Source organism: Lissotriton helveticus, chromosome 1_1 (genome assembly GCF_964261635.1).
Source record: "Lissotriton helveticus chromosome 1_1, aLisHel1.1, whole genome shotgun sequence".
Taxonomy (NCBI): Eukaryota; Metazoa; Chordata; class Amphibia; order Caudata; family Salamandridae; genus Lissotriton; species Lissotriton helveticus.
Window position 1 is genome coordinate 1,866,546,736 of NC_136057.1, and position 15,440 is coordinate 1,866,562,175.

The following is a 15,440-nucleotide window of genomic DNA, read 5'->3' on the forward strand; positions in this document are numbered from 1 at the left end:
GTTGTATTATGTTATAATATCAAGATCTTGTCTGTCTCTATTATTACACCCTGTATCACACCAATCACAAGCCTTCTTTAGTCACACATGTGGCAATTTCAATTCCTTAACGTCTACCTGTAACAGTATAATTATACTTTCCTATTGAATATAATTGTTTCTTTTGGTTGTTTTATTATTGTTCTAGGGTGATGAGTCTGCTGTCGGCGGAGTGAGTGGCTATGTGGAATACCTACGTGAACAGGAAGTATCAGAGAGATGGTTCCGTTACAACCCGCGTCTCACTTGTATCTACTGCGCCAAATCTTTCAACCAGAAGGGAAGCCTAGACCGCCACATGCGACTGCATATGGGCATCACACCCTTTGTGTGCCGAATGTGTGGCAAAAAGTATACACGAAAGGATCAGCTGGAATACCACATCCGGAAGCACACTGGCAACAAACCGTTCCACTGCCATGTCTGTGGCAAGAGCTTCCCTTTCCAGGCCATTCTCAACCAGCACTTTCGGAAGAATCACCCAGGCTGCCTACCTCTGGAGGGGCCTCATAGCATCTCTCCTGAAACCACAGTAACCTCGCGAGGGCAGGTGGAGGAAGAGTCACCACCACAGGAAGAGGTTGCTGTGGGGGCATCATCTGCTGCTGAAACATACCCAGCAGAGACTTATAGTGGGGAGACAGTTCAGGGGTCCGTGTCCACAACTGGCCCGGATTGAAAAATAGCCTTGTGTAAATTTAAACAGAAATGAAATGGTTCTATTGTCATTTGATTCACTGTGGCAAATATCCCTACACACAAGAGCTGGGGTAAAAATGTTCCATGGAACAAGAACTCTGAAGATTTTGCCAAATTGAGGATCAAAAGAAAAAAGTGGTGAAAAGCCGTTCCCAATTTCATACCACCCTCCATCATGTGATCAACAATTGTGGAGTTGAGGACAATGTTCATTTGTTGGGGCCTCTCTTTTTTGTTTTTAATGTTCAATGGATTTTGTTTTTAACATGGTCCAGGAAAGAGTTGTTTTTTTTATTTGGTCATGAAAAGAAAGACGTTTTCTTTCCATCTCCAAAGCACACTGAGCAGATGGGTGGAGGCTCTGGTAGGCGGCTATAGCCGATGTTTGCTTCCAGAAGGTGGCACATGAATGCGAGTTGTAACATTAAGGATTACGCTCCCGCTTACCCTGAAAAATGTGACGTCCTGACATCTCCATACTGATAAGTGCACATAGGTTGTGCTGAAAGGTCATCTGCCCTAGTATTGTTTTTAATTCCTTTTTAGCTTCTGCCACCCCAGTATTCTTCATTTTTCACATTTAAAAAAAATCCTGATTCTTTTACTTTTATTTAAAATCTTCCCTGGAAAGGAGAGAGAATACTTTTGTCTCTGTATGTAACACTTTTAGAAAACAAATTGCTAGCAGAGATGAAAAAGGTACATACGCAAAATCCTTAATCGTGTATTTGAGGGGGCAAGAAGTAACAATGGGGATAAATGAGGATTAAGTCAGCAAGTGGAAATGCGGTCAGACTATCACTGTTGCCATTAGATCATGAGATGCTTATGTAACCAAAGGATAGTTTGGTGGCATTGTGTGACAGAGGGAACTTACCTTTGGGGGGTACTCAAAGCATGGGGCTAGTGCTATTCGCTCTTGTTAATTTATTCGAGCAATGCTCTCGAATTGAATGGTCTCTTTGAGAGTTCATTCTCAGGTAAAGCTTATTTGCCATGTAACAACTAATGTCAAGGTGATGCGTTGCAGTTAGAAGTCCATCCTGGAGGATTTTCTTTCCTTCATTTGCACACGTATCCAGTTATGAGAGATTCTCCCTTTTGGACAATGCATGGGTAGTAGGAGGGAGGATTTGGGGTCAGGATTCTGCAACATAGACACACCAACACACTAATCATTTATTTTTTGTGGAGTTGGTTGTCTTTGTCTCTTGTCAGCATCAGTGCATCTATGTAAAATAGTGCATGTTACTTGGGTCAACATAAGCAGTTCATTTTTGATCAGTATGTCCTCTACAGCATCACTGACTTCAGTTGTAGGTCATTTTAAAGCGTGGTCTTCAAATAAGATGGAGCAGTGCACTTCCACCTGTTGTTAAATCTAACGTTTTAATTTCCATATTAGCCCAGGCTATGAGTGAGAGGCTGCATGTTTAAAGAATAATTTGAAGGCAAAGAGAGTCTAACCCAGCTGAGTTTGTAGGTACTTTGGTGCAATTTTACTAGAGCCTGTAGTTCTCTTTCTCCACTTTGGGCCTGTTGCATGTTATCTGTGTAGTGGTGGATAAAGTAATGAACCATGTCCTGTACTAGGCTGCCATTTCTCAGGTATAGACAAACTGATACAGACATCCTTTTTTTACTCTTCAGTGGGCTGAGGACAAGGCCCTCCATGTTCATATTTCTCCAGTTCTTTACAATCAGAGTACTCTTCTATGGGCAGCTACAAATCTCCTCATTGACTTTGTGCTATTCTCTGTTGCATGGTATTTCATCCTATTGATATTTTACATTATTTCCATGCTTCATTGAGGACAGTCATCCAATCTCCTCAGATTGCATTCTTGGGCAATTAGTTCGACTAATGTGTCCCTCTTTTTTTTCGCTCTCTTGGTTGAGCTACTGCTAGATGTAATGCCGCCAGTTGAACTGGCAGAAGTGCCTCTCGAAATGGCTTCTAATTACGTGGAGAGAGAATGTGGTCTAATTTGAGTCCGACTGCCCCTTGTGAGGGCATATTGGATAGATTTGCAAATGATTAGTCTTTTCTCTAATGCCAAATCCCATTTGTTGGTACTGTTTGAATATAATGTATTGCTGCATTTGTAGGGAGGTGTGCTATGAACAAATGTGGTAAGTATATTCTAGGCAAGCAGTCTTCTCATTCTGACTTTGGCAACATGAGCAGGATGATGTCTCTTATAATAAGAGCTGTCGTCCCCCCACTGATTATAAATCCTTCAGGGCTGTGAGGTCCTCTTTGCCAGAAGAGCAGCCTCTTCATGCTACATATAACATATAGTTTCATAATTATGCATTGGAAGCGATGGTCTTTTTGGGTATAAAAGAATTTCACTCCCCAGCTATTATAAATTGCTAAGCTCTGTCTAATGTTTCTTTTAGTACAAAATCAATCTTGTTTTTTTATAATCTTCTATAGGCTCTGTGCACGATGCCATCTCTTGCTGCTAATGTGAAGCTTATAATAAGGGGTGCTACAGATGGACGCCTCTGACATAAGAGTTTTTAAATTACATAGGTGCTGTGAAAGAGGTTTTTTTAATGGAATTATGCATTATTACTTTGTGTTGCTAGTTAACTTTGACCCCATGTGTCATTAACTAGCAGCATGGTGGTGCTAAATAGCTTCCCCAGTTGTCCCTTGAGTGCCACAGGTGAGCTGTGTTCCAGTATGCTTTTCCTGCTATCGTCTAACACTGGCGTGTCTCATCATGGCTCCCATCCCACCCACTTTGATCATCCCAAATTGTTTGATTTCTTTCACTTTGCTGGGAAGTCAAAAGATGGGATTGGCACTTTTGTTACTTAAGTTGTGGATTATCTTGTAAATGCAGATGGCAATGTTGATCATGGACTGTACCTGCGTGTGGCCTCTAACTGTAAGCTCTATTCCTTCTGATGATGTTAAAACAGTTGACATTAGTTCTCCAGTTGTCCCTTCCTTTATAAAACTATAAAATATTGCCCTGCTGTTCTCCTATAAGGTATGGTCTCCAGTACCATACTGTTAGGTTAAGAGCAGTGCTTGTCATCAACTCACAGACTGTGAATGCACGTACCCTAGGCAGGCACATTAATTGAAATTGAAGGTAAACCAAGGCTAATTCTTTCAGATGCTCGCACTTTTGATGGTGTTTGTATTTTTAAGGATATGACTACTACAACCTTTCAAATAAAATGGCTGGATGGTTGTTTGCTGTTATTAAACTGTCAGTTCCACTGATCACCCCAGTGCTACATACTCCGATTCAACACATTGACTTGCAGGGGATTTTGCCCTACATACCTCAGAAGCTGTTGCCTTAAAACATCATCTTGACACTTCTATGATCTGGCTGCCCGAAAACTTATAGACTGCGGTGTCTCCGTGCCAAATGTAATTGTCTGTAGAGTGCTCAGAAGAGCGAGGACTGGTTCTTGTAGAACTTCGACTAATAGTCTTTGATCCTGGCTGGGACTCACTTCTTCAGCTTCATGCTTTGGAAATGTAAACACCTGTTTTAAGGTCCACACATCCTTTCTTCTAAATCCCTTGCTGAGGAAAATCACGGTATAATTTAGATGGAACACAGCTGCATGTTGATCAGCGAGATAGTAAAGTTATGGAATAGTAGTGGGGTTTTCCTCTTTACATGGCTGACACTCCGGATTGGACTTGCACATGCTTAGTCAGGAAGGTAGTTGCCTATTTTGTAAGAAACTGCTTTAGACCTCTGCCTTTTAGTGTAAAAGTTGTGCTGTCAAACTGCTTATATGAATCCCGCCTCTGAAGGAAGTTGAAAGAAATGTAATTAGCGAGACTTAGTATGAGTAAATATTTATAGTTGGCATGGTACTCAAATGTACTTCATGTTAAGCTTCAGTGGGGCATCCAGGCTGTGTAAGGAGGGGGCACGTTTGGTGTAGATTTTGCCTTTCTAGGTTGGACACAAACAAGTTAGCGTTGTGCAAGCCCTTTAGGCTGCAGGATGTTCATTAGAAATGACTCCTTTAGGGATTTAATTGTTCTTCTCTTACTGGTTATTCATTAAGTGCCATGAGTTTAATCTTTTATGTTGTAGTGAGATGTTCTCTCAAGTGGTTATACAAAGTGCATTATGATTAATGACTGGTAAATTAATAGGGTGGACATCTTTGGCTGGTTTGTGAGTTTTGGCTGCCTTTAAGACAGCATTAGTCTTCATTGCTCGCTGGATGGTAGATAATGCTGACAATGATGTCCCAAGTATAAGCAGGCCTCCTTCAAACATTATAAGATACTGGGTCATGTGACTGATGTTTGATACCATGGGATATGTCTTCTTTCAGTGGTTGTCTGTTAATTGGTGCTTGGAGTGATGCATCTTGCACAATATTAGTGGTTATAGCAGTGGTTGTAATTAAGTCTGTGGGTGGTGAGAGTGGGTTTTCTTATACAATGTGAGAGGTCATCTCGATGGCTGTAAGTCAATAGACCATGAAAGTGATGCCTCTTACAGATTTTAAAATTGTGCAGCTTGGATTGTCCAGTGGTTGCTATGCTTTTCGTTTTCTTTGCCCATTTGGAAGGATCCAGATGTTGCAGGAACCTAACAATAACTTTGCCTGTTGAAGCCATCTTCAGATTTATGTTCATGCTTTCACAGTCAAGATTCAGTCTGATTATGTACTCTTAGTAATTGGGACTAACCATATATTCTGTTTCTGGTGTCTGATCCGGTTGACTGCAGAGTGTTGTTATGCCATAGGAAAAATAGCTATTTAAACCTTTTTTGCTGATTATGATCTTTATTTCACATATCGTTTCAGGGACTTGACATATAGTGTGCTTCTTTCAAGTTCTGCTTAAAAAGAAAATGGGCAGCTATGCTGTCCATGAGGATGAAAAATTGTCTAGCAGACGCGACAAAGAATTTTCAATTCTATTAAGGACACGGAGGCGAGGATTATGCTTCTCTTTGCTTTACTGACAAATACAGCAGCCAATAAAAACTTTAAACTGGCATGACCCCGGAAGGACAACCCCCTCCAACAGTCTGCACCAATCACTATCAAGTCCATGATATAATTGTCCATGTTAACCATACGACCTCCTCTTTCTTTGCGAGTACATCATCCGTCCAACAAGACCGGAGGCCAACGTGGCAACTATCGCATCCAATGTCGAGGAAATCACCTCCTGCACAACTGCAAACAGTCCCAGATCATAGGCTGGCCGTCTCAAGTCTGCTTCTGCTGATCACCTGAAACAAGAATATATGTCGTAATGGCCATTCCCCAAACTGGAAATACAATCAAGCCATCATAAACATTCGGGTGGGTACAATACATCACATAATCATCCAATAATGCACGAAATCACAGTTCTGCAAGCCCGGGTGGGATAATCCTCGCCTCCGTGTCCTTAATAGAATTGAAAATTCTTTGTCGCGTCTGCTAGACAATTTTTCATTCTATGTCAGTCCACGGAGGCTCAGATTATGCTAGTTTAAAGTTTCTCCACCACCACTGAGGCCACATCCACAATAGGCTTATGATAAAACATCTTAAAAGTGGATTCAGATGACCAATCTGCCGCAGTCATAATATCCTGAAGCCGAGAACCGGCACCAAAGGATTTAGAGGCCATAGCCCCCCTCACCGAATGAGCCCCAAATTTAGAGGTATCAATACCAGCAAGGTCCAACAACCAGGTAACCCACCTGTCCAGAGTCGCACAGGCGACCGGGCGGAAAGGTCTCTGCAATGAAATCAACAATTGACCAAAGCCAGTCCTAAATTCTCTAGTACAATCCTCATATACCTTAAGACATTTAACTACACACAATTTACTGTGATGAGGAAATGCAGGATAAGTAATACATTTTGTATGTGTCTTCGTACGTTTAGAAATCGTAAAAGAAACTCCCGTGGGAGTGAATACTCTACCTGCCAAATCCAGGGCCCGAATATCCGACACTCGCTTGCACGAGATCAAACAGAGCAAAATCGTAAGCTTCGCTGAGAGTTGTTTGCGAGATAGTCCCTCATTAGCCGGCCAGGCCGCCAAAAAACGCAGGACCACTGAAACGTCCCAAAGCTCAGAGTACTTGGGTTGAGGGGGATTCACCAAACGGATCCCCCTAACTACTTTACACACCAGGGGGTGCTCCCCGACAGGTTTGCCCTCAACATGCGGATGTCCCGCCGAAATAGCTGACCGGAAATTATTCACCGATCTATAAGCCATTCCTGACCGCGCCAATTCAGATAGAAAATTCACTATCACAGTGATATCTGGTCCCATCGGATCTCCCTGCCGTTCGTTACACCAACCAACCCATCGTCTCCAAGCTGACTCATAACGCTTGTGTGTGGAAGATGCCCATGCCTGTGACAAGAAAAAGAGAGCGTCTTGCGAAACTCCCGGCACTTGCCAACGGCGCCGGAAAGTCTCCACGCCATGAGGGACAACTGCTCTTGAAGGACCAACGGATGGCGAAGACCCACCGGGTCCGTAAGAAGGTCCGGAAATGATGAGATCCGCACCGGCGATGCACAGGCGAGACTCATCGCCACCGGGAACCACGCTTGTGCTTTCCAACACGGGGAGATCAAGACCACCTCCGCCTTCTGCCTCCGAACCTGAGCCAGAACCCTCGGGATCATGATAAACGGAGGAAACGCATATAGAATGCCCGTCGTCCATGACTGAAGAAAGGCGTCCGAGCTGATCGCCAAAGGATCCGGAAGCCAACTGTAAAACTGGGGCACTTGTCTGTTGAGCCGTGAGGCAAACAGATCCACCACACACGGACCCCATCTGCGGTCCAATGCCCTGAAGATCCTGGGATGCAACCTCCAATCGCTGGCATCCCTCAAATACCGAGAGTTCCAATCCGCCGTCACATTGGCGGACCCCGGTATATACTCCGCCGTCACCGAAATTTGATGGGCCAGGCAATAATGCCAAAAGTCCTTGGCTATCTCCGCTAGGAGACGCGACCTGGTGCCTCCCAGGCGATTTATATAGCGCACCGCGGACACATTGTCCATGCGAAGGAGAATGCAGCACGAAACTTTCTGAGGGAACAGAGTGCGAATCGCAAAAGAACCCGCCAGGAGTTCTAGGCAATTGATGTGGAGACTCAGCTCTTCGCGGGACCATCGACCCCCCCGTCTCCACTGAGCCGCAACGGGCTCCCCAGCCCCAACGGCTGGCATCAGACTCTATCACCACCTCCGGGGTGGCCGCGAAAATGGCTCTGCCATTCCACGCATCCATATGGTCTAACCACCAGTTTATCTCTGTACGAGCCTCCGCCGAAAGGGAAACTTGTTGGGCATAAGTCAGGCCTTTGCGCAAATGCAAGGCTTTCAAACGCTGCAGGGCCCTATAATGTAAGGGGCCTGGAAAGGTCGCCTGGATCGAAGAAGCCAGTATCCCTACCAGGCGTGCCAAAGTCCTCAATGAGATTGTCGGAGAGGCAAGCGCTCTCCTCAACTCCTTCCTGACCGCCACTCTCTTCTTGAGGGGCAAGAGTAACTGAGCTTTCACCGAGTCGACCTGGAAACCCAGGAACTCCATCACCCGAGAAGGTTGCAAGATTGACTTCTGTACATTCAGAAGGAAGCCCAAGTCCTGAAGGAGGTGGATCGTCCATGACAGATGGAGTGACACCACCTCCGGTGACTGTCCTAAAATCAAGATGTCATTGAGGTAAATAATGAGGCGAACGCCCCTTTCCCTCAACCTCTGCACGATGGGTTTCATCAGCTTGGTGAAACACCATGGGGCGGATGACAGACCAAAGGGCATGGCGGAAAACTCGAACCACCGGTTGCGCCACTGAAATTGTAGGAACCGCCTGTGTGGAGAATAAATGGCCACTGTCAGGTAGGCGTCTTTTAAGTCCAGACGCACCATCCAATCCTGCGCCAATAGGATGTCGCGCAGGAGGTGTATCCCTTCCATTTTGAAGTGTCGATACACAACCCAGCCATTGAACTCTTTGAGGTTTAACACCAGTCGATACCCTTGGTCCTTTTTCGGGACCACAAAGACGGTGCTGACGAAGCCTAGATCGTGTGGGGTGGATTCCACTATCGCTCCCTTCTGGAGCAAGGAGCATATCTCTGCGTCGATGAAACTCTGCTCTGTTTGGGAAAAATAAAGGGGTTCTGGCGTCCGCCGCTGTACTGGGGAGGCATAGAACTCTATGTGAAAACCCTGTACTGTTTGTAACACCCAAGGGTCGTTCGTGAGTAGGCGCCACCTGTGGAGAAAAAGAGACAGTCTGCCTCCCACCATATGTTCTGACGGGCATAGAAGCCGTACCTGAATAGGGGTAGTCTCCTGAAGTATTCTGCTGTCCACGATAGGTTCCTCTCTGCCCCTTGCCTCGACCTCCTCTATCGCGGGAGGGGTAGAAATTGGAGCGTCGGTTGCCTCTGCCTCTCTGCTCTGCTCCACGCGAGGTCTGTGCATAACCTCGGCCGGACCCTCGACCTCGTGGGCGTCCGGCCCTATCGAAAACACCACTGTGGAGTACTCTCTTGATGTTGGACTGCGCCTTGTCCAGCGCGGAGAAGGTGGCAACGTACTTGTCCATTTCCTTGACAAATTTGTCTCCGAAAAGCATACCATTAGCCAGGGAACCTGGTTCGGAAGGGGCCATCTCCGCCAGTTGGGAATCTAGTCTCATAAGAAAAGAGCGTCTCCGCTCTGTAGATAAGGCCACATTCGCATTCCCCAAGAAGCACATGGCACGTTGTGCCCATTCTAGAACCTCCGATACATCCAGTGGCACATTTTTATCCTTCGCCATAACTGCTGCGTCTAGAATCTTCGTGAGGGGTCCGGTGACATCCAACATTTTGTCCTGAACACCCCGCCACGCTCTATCCAGCCCCTTCTTTGGATCCTTCGCAAACTTCCTCATAAACGCCGCCATTGTGGGATCCAAATCCGGTGTATCTGCTACCTTTCCTGTCAAGGATGGCCTGGGGCATTCAGATCGCAGTGTGGCTCTCACCCCGTTGTCGAAACCCTGTCGCAGGTTGTTACCCACATAATGTGCCACCTCCGGACACGGTACCCATTCCGTGGACCTAGGGTGCACAATATTGTTAGGATTAAAAAGAAGGTTCTTTGGCACCTGACTATCGTCTGCTTTATGGGTGTGTTTCACCTTCCTAGATCTCTTTTTGGCAGCCACCGATTCCACCTCAGAATCAGAGGAATCAGGCGGAGTCGGGGAAGAATCCCCAGACGTGTCGTTCGCCATTGAGCCATGATCCTTCATGACATTCCTGGCCATCCGAGCCAATACCTGGGCCGAGGAGTGAGAAGAGGTACCGCCCTTTCGGGCTGATTTGAACTTTCTCTTGCCATAATTCTGAAGGGGTTTAGCAAAAGGCTTGAGGGCCTTGATTAGCGCACTATTCACTGACCCTTGGACATGGGTATCCAGGGCCTCCACCAAATTTTCCTCCAAATGCTCTTCTTGAGGCTCATACTCTTCATACTCGTTATATTCTGCCCATTGGGTATCCTCCTCGGCATAGTACGCCATAGCTCTAAAGCAGGGAGGTGTGGAGGAACTTCTAGGGGGGAGTAGCCCAGGGGTGCCTCTAACACACACACAAACACTGCAAAACTCAAAGCTCAACTTTCAATGAGGCTAATTTTAAGGTGGAAGGAGACCCCTTTATGCACACAAAAGACTCCCCTAGAGCTTAGCTCCAATCCGGATACGCTCCGTTAAGCGTTAAATGAGACCAGGATTTATGCAGTGCAAAGACGCGCGATGTGCGAGGAGCCGGTAATGCCAGAAAACGAAAGTCGGCTCCTCGCGCATGCGCGTCGCGTGTGGGGCCGAACTCGACTGCCTCCAGAGCGCGAGCGTCTCGCGTCTGTCTCCTCCTGCTCCACCGCCCCCTACCGAGCAAATCGCATGCTCCGGCTCGCGCTCCGACTGGAATAAAGGGAAAACAAACGCGCGGGCATAAACCACAAAAACGAGGCAATTACGTCGATAAACGAACAATGAAAGTCACAAAACACAGTAACAATAAGAGCGAGGACACGCTCAGCAACAACAAGAGCACTGGCACGCGCGCGCGCCGTCAATAACCACCGCCCTTATAACAATCACCCACAATAAAGTAGTAATGTAAAGGGCACTTAACTCGCTGCTGCAGCAGCAAAGAAAGAGGAGGTCGTATGGTTAACATGGACAATTATATCATGGACTTGATAGTGATTGGTGCAGACTGTTGGAGGGGGTTGTCCTTCCGGGGTCATGCCAGTTTAAAGTTTTTATTGGCTGCTGTATTTGTCAGTAAAGCAAAGAGAAGCATAATCTGAGCCTCCGTGGACTGACATGGAATTGAATGCATCTAATCTAGCTGCTTTATGGAATATGCAGTGTAGGCTAATGCTATAGTTTAGTGACCCTGAACTCCAATAAAACTGCTTAGCTAACAGAGAAAATTAAGGGAATCATCCAGGCAATGACCTTGCATTTCGAGCTACCTCCTGCATCTTCTAAATTGAAGACTTTATTGTTGAAAAAAGCAGCAACCCTATCAGTTATCACATTTCAAAAGATGATTCTTAAGTTTCCAACCAATCTACTACCTCAAAGCTATTAACCTCAGTTTGCATTGGTTGTATCATATAGATGTCTGCTTTCAAACCATTTCTTGTGCCAAGATAACTAAACTTGACAATACTAGAACCAACAAAGAACTTTCCTCTCATGCATTGCTTGACAGCTTCGTGCCTAATGTCAAAGCACATAGGTGCTGGTTATTTCTTTGATATTACGCTGTTTGAGCTGTGTTTTACAGGATAAAGTTGTAGTGAAGCCCACGCCCCAGATTTAGAACATACTGAATGCATGCATTACAAAAATGTATGGAGATTTGTGTCTTTTTTTAAGTGTAAGTTCTGCCATTAAGCCTTTGCTCCTTATGATTGCATTCAGAAGCATAATAAAAAGAGCAGCTCCTAAAATATAACCTTCTGTTTTGATAACAGACAGAAACACATTTATTGTTGGAATCGTTGAAGCCTCTTCAGCAGCAGCCATTCTGTTGCTGGAAAACTTGCCATAAAAAACATGAAATCACTGCATGCCTTTTGACCAGAACTACATGATCCTGCCATTCATTCGCTATTACCCTGATCCAGAATATAACGTTGATTGTGCAATAGAAAAGCTACTGAGGGAATCTTAGGACATGGGGGAATCTTAGATAATTAGTGCACATTCCACATGCATTCATAGTAGAAGGGACATAATCATGTGTACTTCCATAGGTCTCTTTATTCACTGGATCAGCAATGCCAGTGGCTTCCACAACTGAGTTGTGGATGACAGCAACAGCCCATGGGACTTTGCTTTTGCCTACGAAGTAGTTAGATGACACAATTCTGGTAAGCTCATTCCCAGATAGTGTATATTTCATGAGTCAATTCTTTCCCCCCAAGATTCAAGATAGATTGGAGACTAACATTTTGCCTGCAACAATAGGAAAACCTTTCTACCATGACATAGGTGTTAATGAAATTCTGTATCAATCGCCTTAAAGTGAATATACAAGGTACACTTAGAGTGTGAATGTATTTTTCTTTTGACTTAATGAGTTTATTCCCTTTATTTCCTTCTACTCTAGGAGAATGAATGATTATTTCTTACCTTGGATCTCAATCAACTTAACAGTAATGTTGTTGGACAAAAAGTCAGTACCCACACTTGGCAAGGGATTATTAATTTGTTCCAACAAGATATCATGACTGTTAAAGATTTCAGAGATGCTTACTTCCAAATTTCTATTTCAGACCATCACAAACGTCATTCACATTTGTGATGGAAGAGGTTTTCATTTCCGTAAATCATTGAGTGTATAGTTGTACTCAACATGTACCTTGGGCGAGTAGGTGTTCAGGCACCTGGGTCAAGTTAGAGTGTACACATTGGGGCAATATGTGCAGGTTGTGTAAGCAATGCTTTTGTTCCTACACTGAGAATTTTCTCTAGTTTGGTTTGTTCTCAGAAGGCAATTTCTAGACACCTTTGAAAGTTACTGCTGTTTACTTTAATGACCAGCAGTACATGACTAGCATCGTTTGAAAGACTGGATATATTCCACTGTTTGTCTTGACAATAAACTGATCAAACCATTGTTTGACTAGGAATGCAGGTGACTTTCACAAATACCTCCACTGACCCTTCAGTTATCAAGTGTTATATTTACTATGCCTGGCATACAATAACCTTGCACACCCATATATTAGAAGTGTTTAAATTCCTTCAACTACTTATTGTATGAGACCTACTACGTTCCATTAGTTATGCTGCCATTAGTGAAGGGATTGAGACAAAATACCTCTCCTTCCACCTTCTGGTTTAGGCAGTCATGGTGTTTCTGGAAGACCTTATTTGCCTGCATGTGCAGCCGAATCTAAGGTTTGATAGCAAGTTTCTGACCTTTAAATTCAAGTTGATCGTAGCAAATGGTTAGGCTTGTTGCGGATCCCTTGACCGTATCAGTAGTCCACGAGGATGAAGTAGGGTCCATTATTTCCACTCAATACAATTTCATAGTTGTTAGTCTTATTTACGTGTTAATCCCTTATTTAACCAGCCATTTTCTGCCAAGACATTAAAGGGTTTTGTAGATCGAACCTAAGATCTAATTTGTGTATTTTTTATGCTACTTATCAGTTCTTAATAGCAGTGGAACTACCAGGGACCAAGGAGATCCTCCTTAAGAGAACTGACGACCGCATGACTGCACTCATTAGAAATATATACAGATTTGTATACATTTACTATAATCTTCAAAGCCACAGAGTGGTGTATGCTACACATCTTCACAGAACAATGGTACTTTCATTTGAATGTACATCAAAATACGTATCATTGAAAAAACAATGGTCTACTTTAAGTCTGTCCCATCTCCTCGGAAAGTTACCCAGACAGGTGAAACTCCTGTAAATTCATGTTACTTATCTGAAATAAATTATTTGCAGTTTATTATATTTTTAGATTAACATACAGCACACAGTTCCACCTACATGCAAAGGAGCTAAAGTAAAATTAATTGTTCCCTAGGTGCTATATGTGCGACATCTGAAGATGGTTTGGGAGCTAAAAATATCCTTGAAATCTCAGGAATGTTATTTTGTCTGCCTGAAGGCATTGTCTCTGTTGATGCTCCCAGGGTATTTTTAATTTTATGTGACAGTTCCACGTCCGGTCTCAAAATAGCAGACCTATGATTAGTATGCCACATCGTTTCATAGAACAAAGCATTAAAACCGATGTTATCGATAAGTGATGTATCGTGCTGATTATAAGTCAGCAGGTGCTAAGTAATGTCTCTTCAATAAAAAGAGGTCACACTCAGTTGATTTAAGTTGTTAAATGTCTTGCACTTGCCAAGACGTGGCTGTGAATTTTCTGTCATGCCAAGTGATTTTTGGTGCTCTTGTTTTAGAGAGTGATGGATCATGATGATGTTCTCACATCAGAGAGCTCTTTCTTTGCTGGGTAGATGGTAGGCCATTTCCTTCGTTGTATTGGATCATAAGAAATCTGCAAATGGAGGAAAGTATGAGGGAAAGAATTATTAGTGTTCTTTACATATTACTTCAACTCTAAATGGATGCCCCTCGTAATTGTAGGCATCAGTATTTTTCCCGTCCTGTGGGCCACTGTATCCACACTATCCTTAAGCACTTTTATAATTTATGCTTTCAGTGCTATACAATAGTAATTAACCTAACCTTATGTTTCGTGTAGAGCTGTGATCTTCTAAGTAACTGAGCAGAAAGTGTTGCAGTAATGTGATCTCTGTGTTATTTTTGTCTAGTGTTAGGCGGTTGCATTCGCTATAAACAATCTTTTTTATTTTTTTGTATTACTGAATAGTAACTGAATTGAACTATTGGTATACCGAAGGGATCTGTGACAATGCTAGGGATTAAGGTGGGAACACGTATGGTCTGTGTCATTTAGAATAGGCAGAGAGTGGACACACTAGTAGAAATTGCCATCATATAAGCGAAGTTAACTTTACAATAAGTTATCTGCCATGTGCTGTGCGCCAAAATATTTTGTTTTACCACTACAATTTCTGCCACAAAAACTCGTTGATCTAACTGCAAACATCCTCACGACTTGAAAAACAGACATCCCCCATTGGTACATAATATAATTAAAGTTATACAGCTGGGCTAGTGCAATGTTAGGATGGGTAGATATTTATTTAAATGTGTCCTCAAGGCACTGTCGAAGCATGTCTTGGAGTACTTTTGTATTGTAAACTTTTAGTGACTTTATTATTGAGTTGAAAGTAAAAAGCTTTTTAATAATGTGCCTAAGGCATTTCAATGGTTAATGCTTTATGTCCTAAAATGATTTTTCCGCACACGATGTTTGTGCGATGGACATTAAATGCTTTACGACTTCCCCTCTAAATCATCCTTTTGGGATTTAGGAGTCCCTCAAATGAGTCAAGGTTTATCCTCAGTTGTGTTTAGGCCTTACCTACCAAACAGTGTATGGTTTGTCTGTTGTAAGACTATTGTCCACTTACAGTGGGCTTAGAAGCCTGACCGTTGCTTACCATTGGTTGGCTTTATTGTCACTTTTGCTTGATAGCTTGTATGGGCTTTACTTTCTCTTCGTGCATGTGTCCCTTCCCTTGAG

General features: G+C 43.7%; 2 protein-coding genes across 3 annotated transcripts in view; one reads left to right on the forward strand and one right to left on the reverse strand.

The window, feature by feature from the left end:
* Nucleotides 1–5,676, forward strand: part of ZBTB37 (zinc finger and BTB domain containing 37) — a 119,716-nt gene extending 114,040 nt beyond the window's left edge. For both annotated transcript variants that reach the window (XM_078641834.1, XM_078641844.1), the window contains exon 4: nucleotides 188–5,676. In XM_078641834.1, the coding sequence (XP_078497960.1) occupies nucleotides 188–718 (531 nt within the window). In that variant the 3' untranslated portion in view covers nucleotides 719–5,676. The remainder of the gene's footprint in view (nucleotides 1–187) is intronic.
* A 906-nt stretch (nucleotides 5,677–6,582) lies between these two features.
* Nucleotides 6,583–10,007, reverse strand: LOC144754249 (uncharacterized). Its single transcript, XM_078641856.1, has one exon. It carries the CDS (start codon nucleotides 10,002–10,004, stop codon nucleotides 8,430–8,432), a length of 1,575 nt encoding a protein of 524 aa, XP_078497982.1. The 5' UTR covers nucleotides 10,005–10,007; the 3' UTR covers nucleotides 6,583–8,429.
* Nucleotides 10,008–15,440: the final 5,433 nt, after the last annotated feature.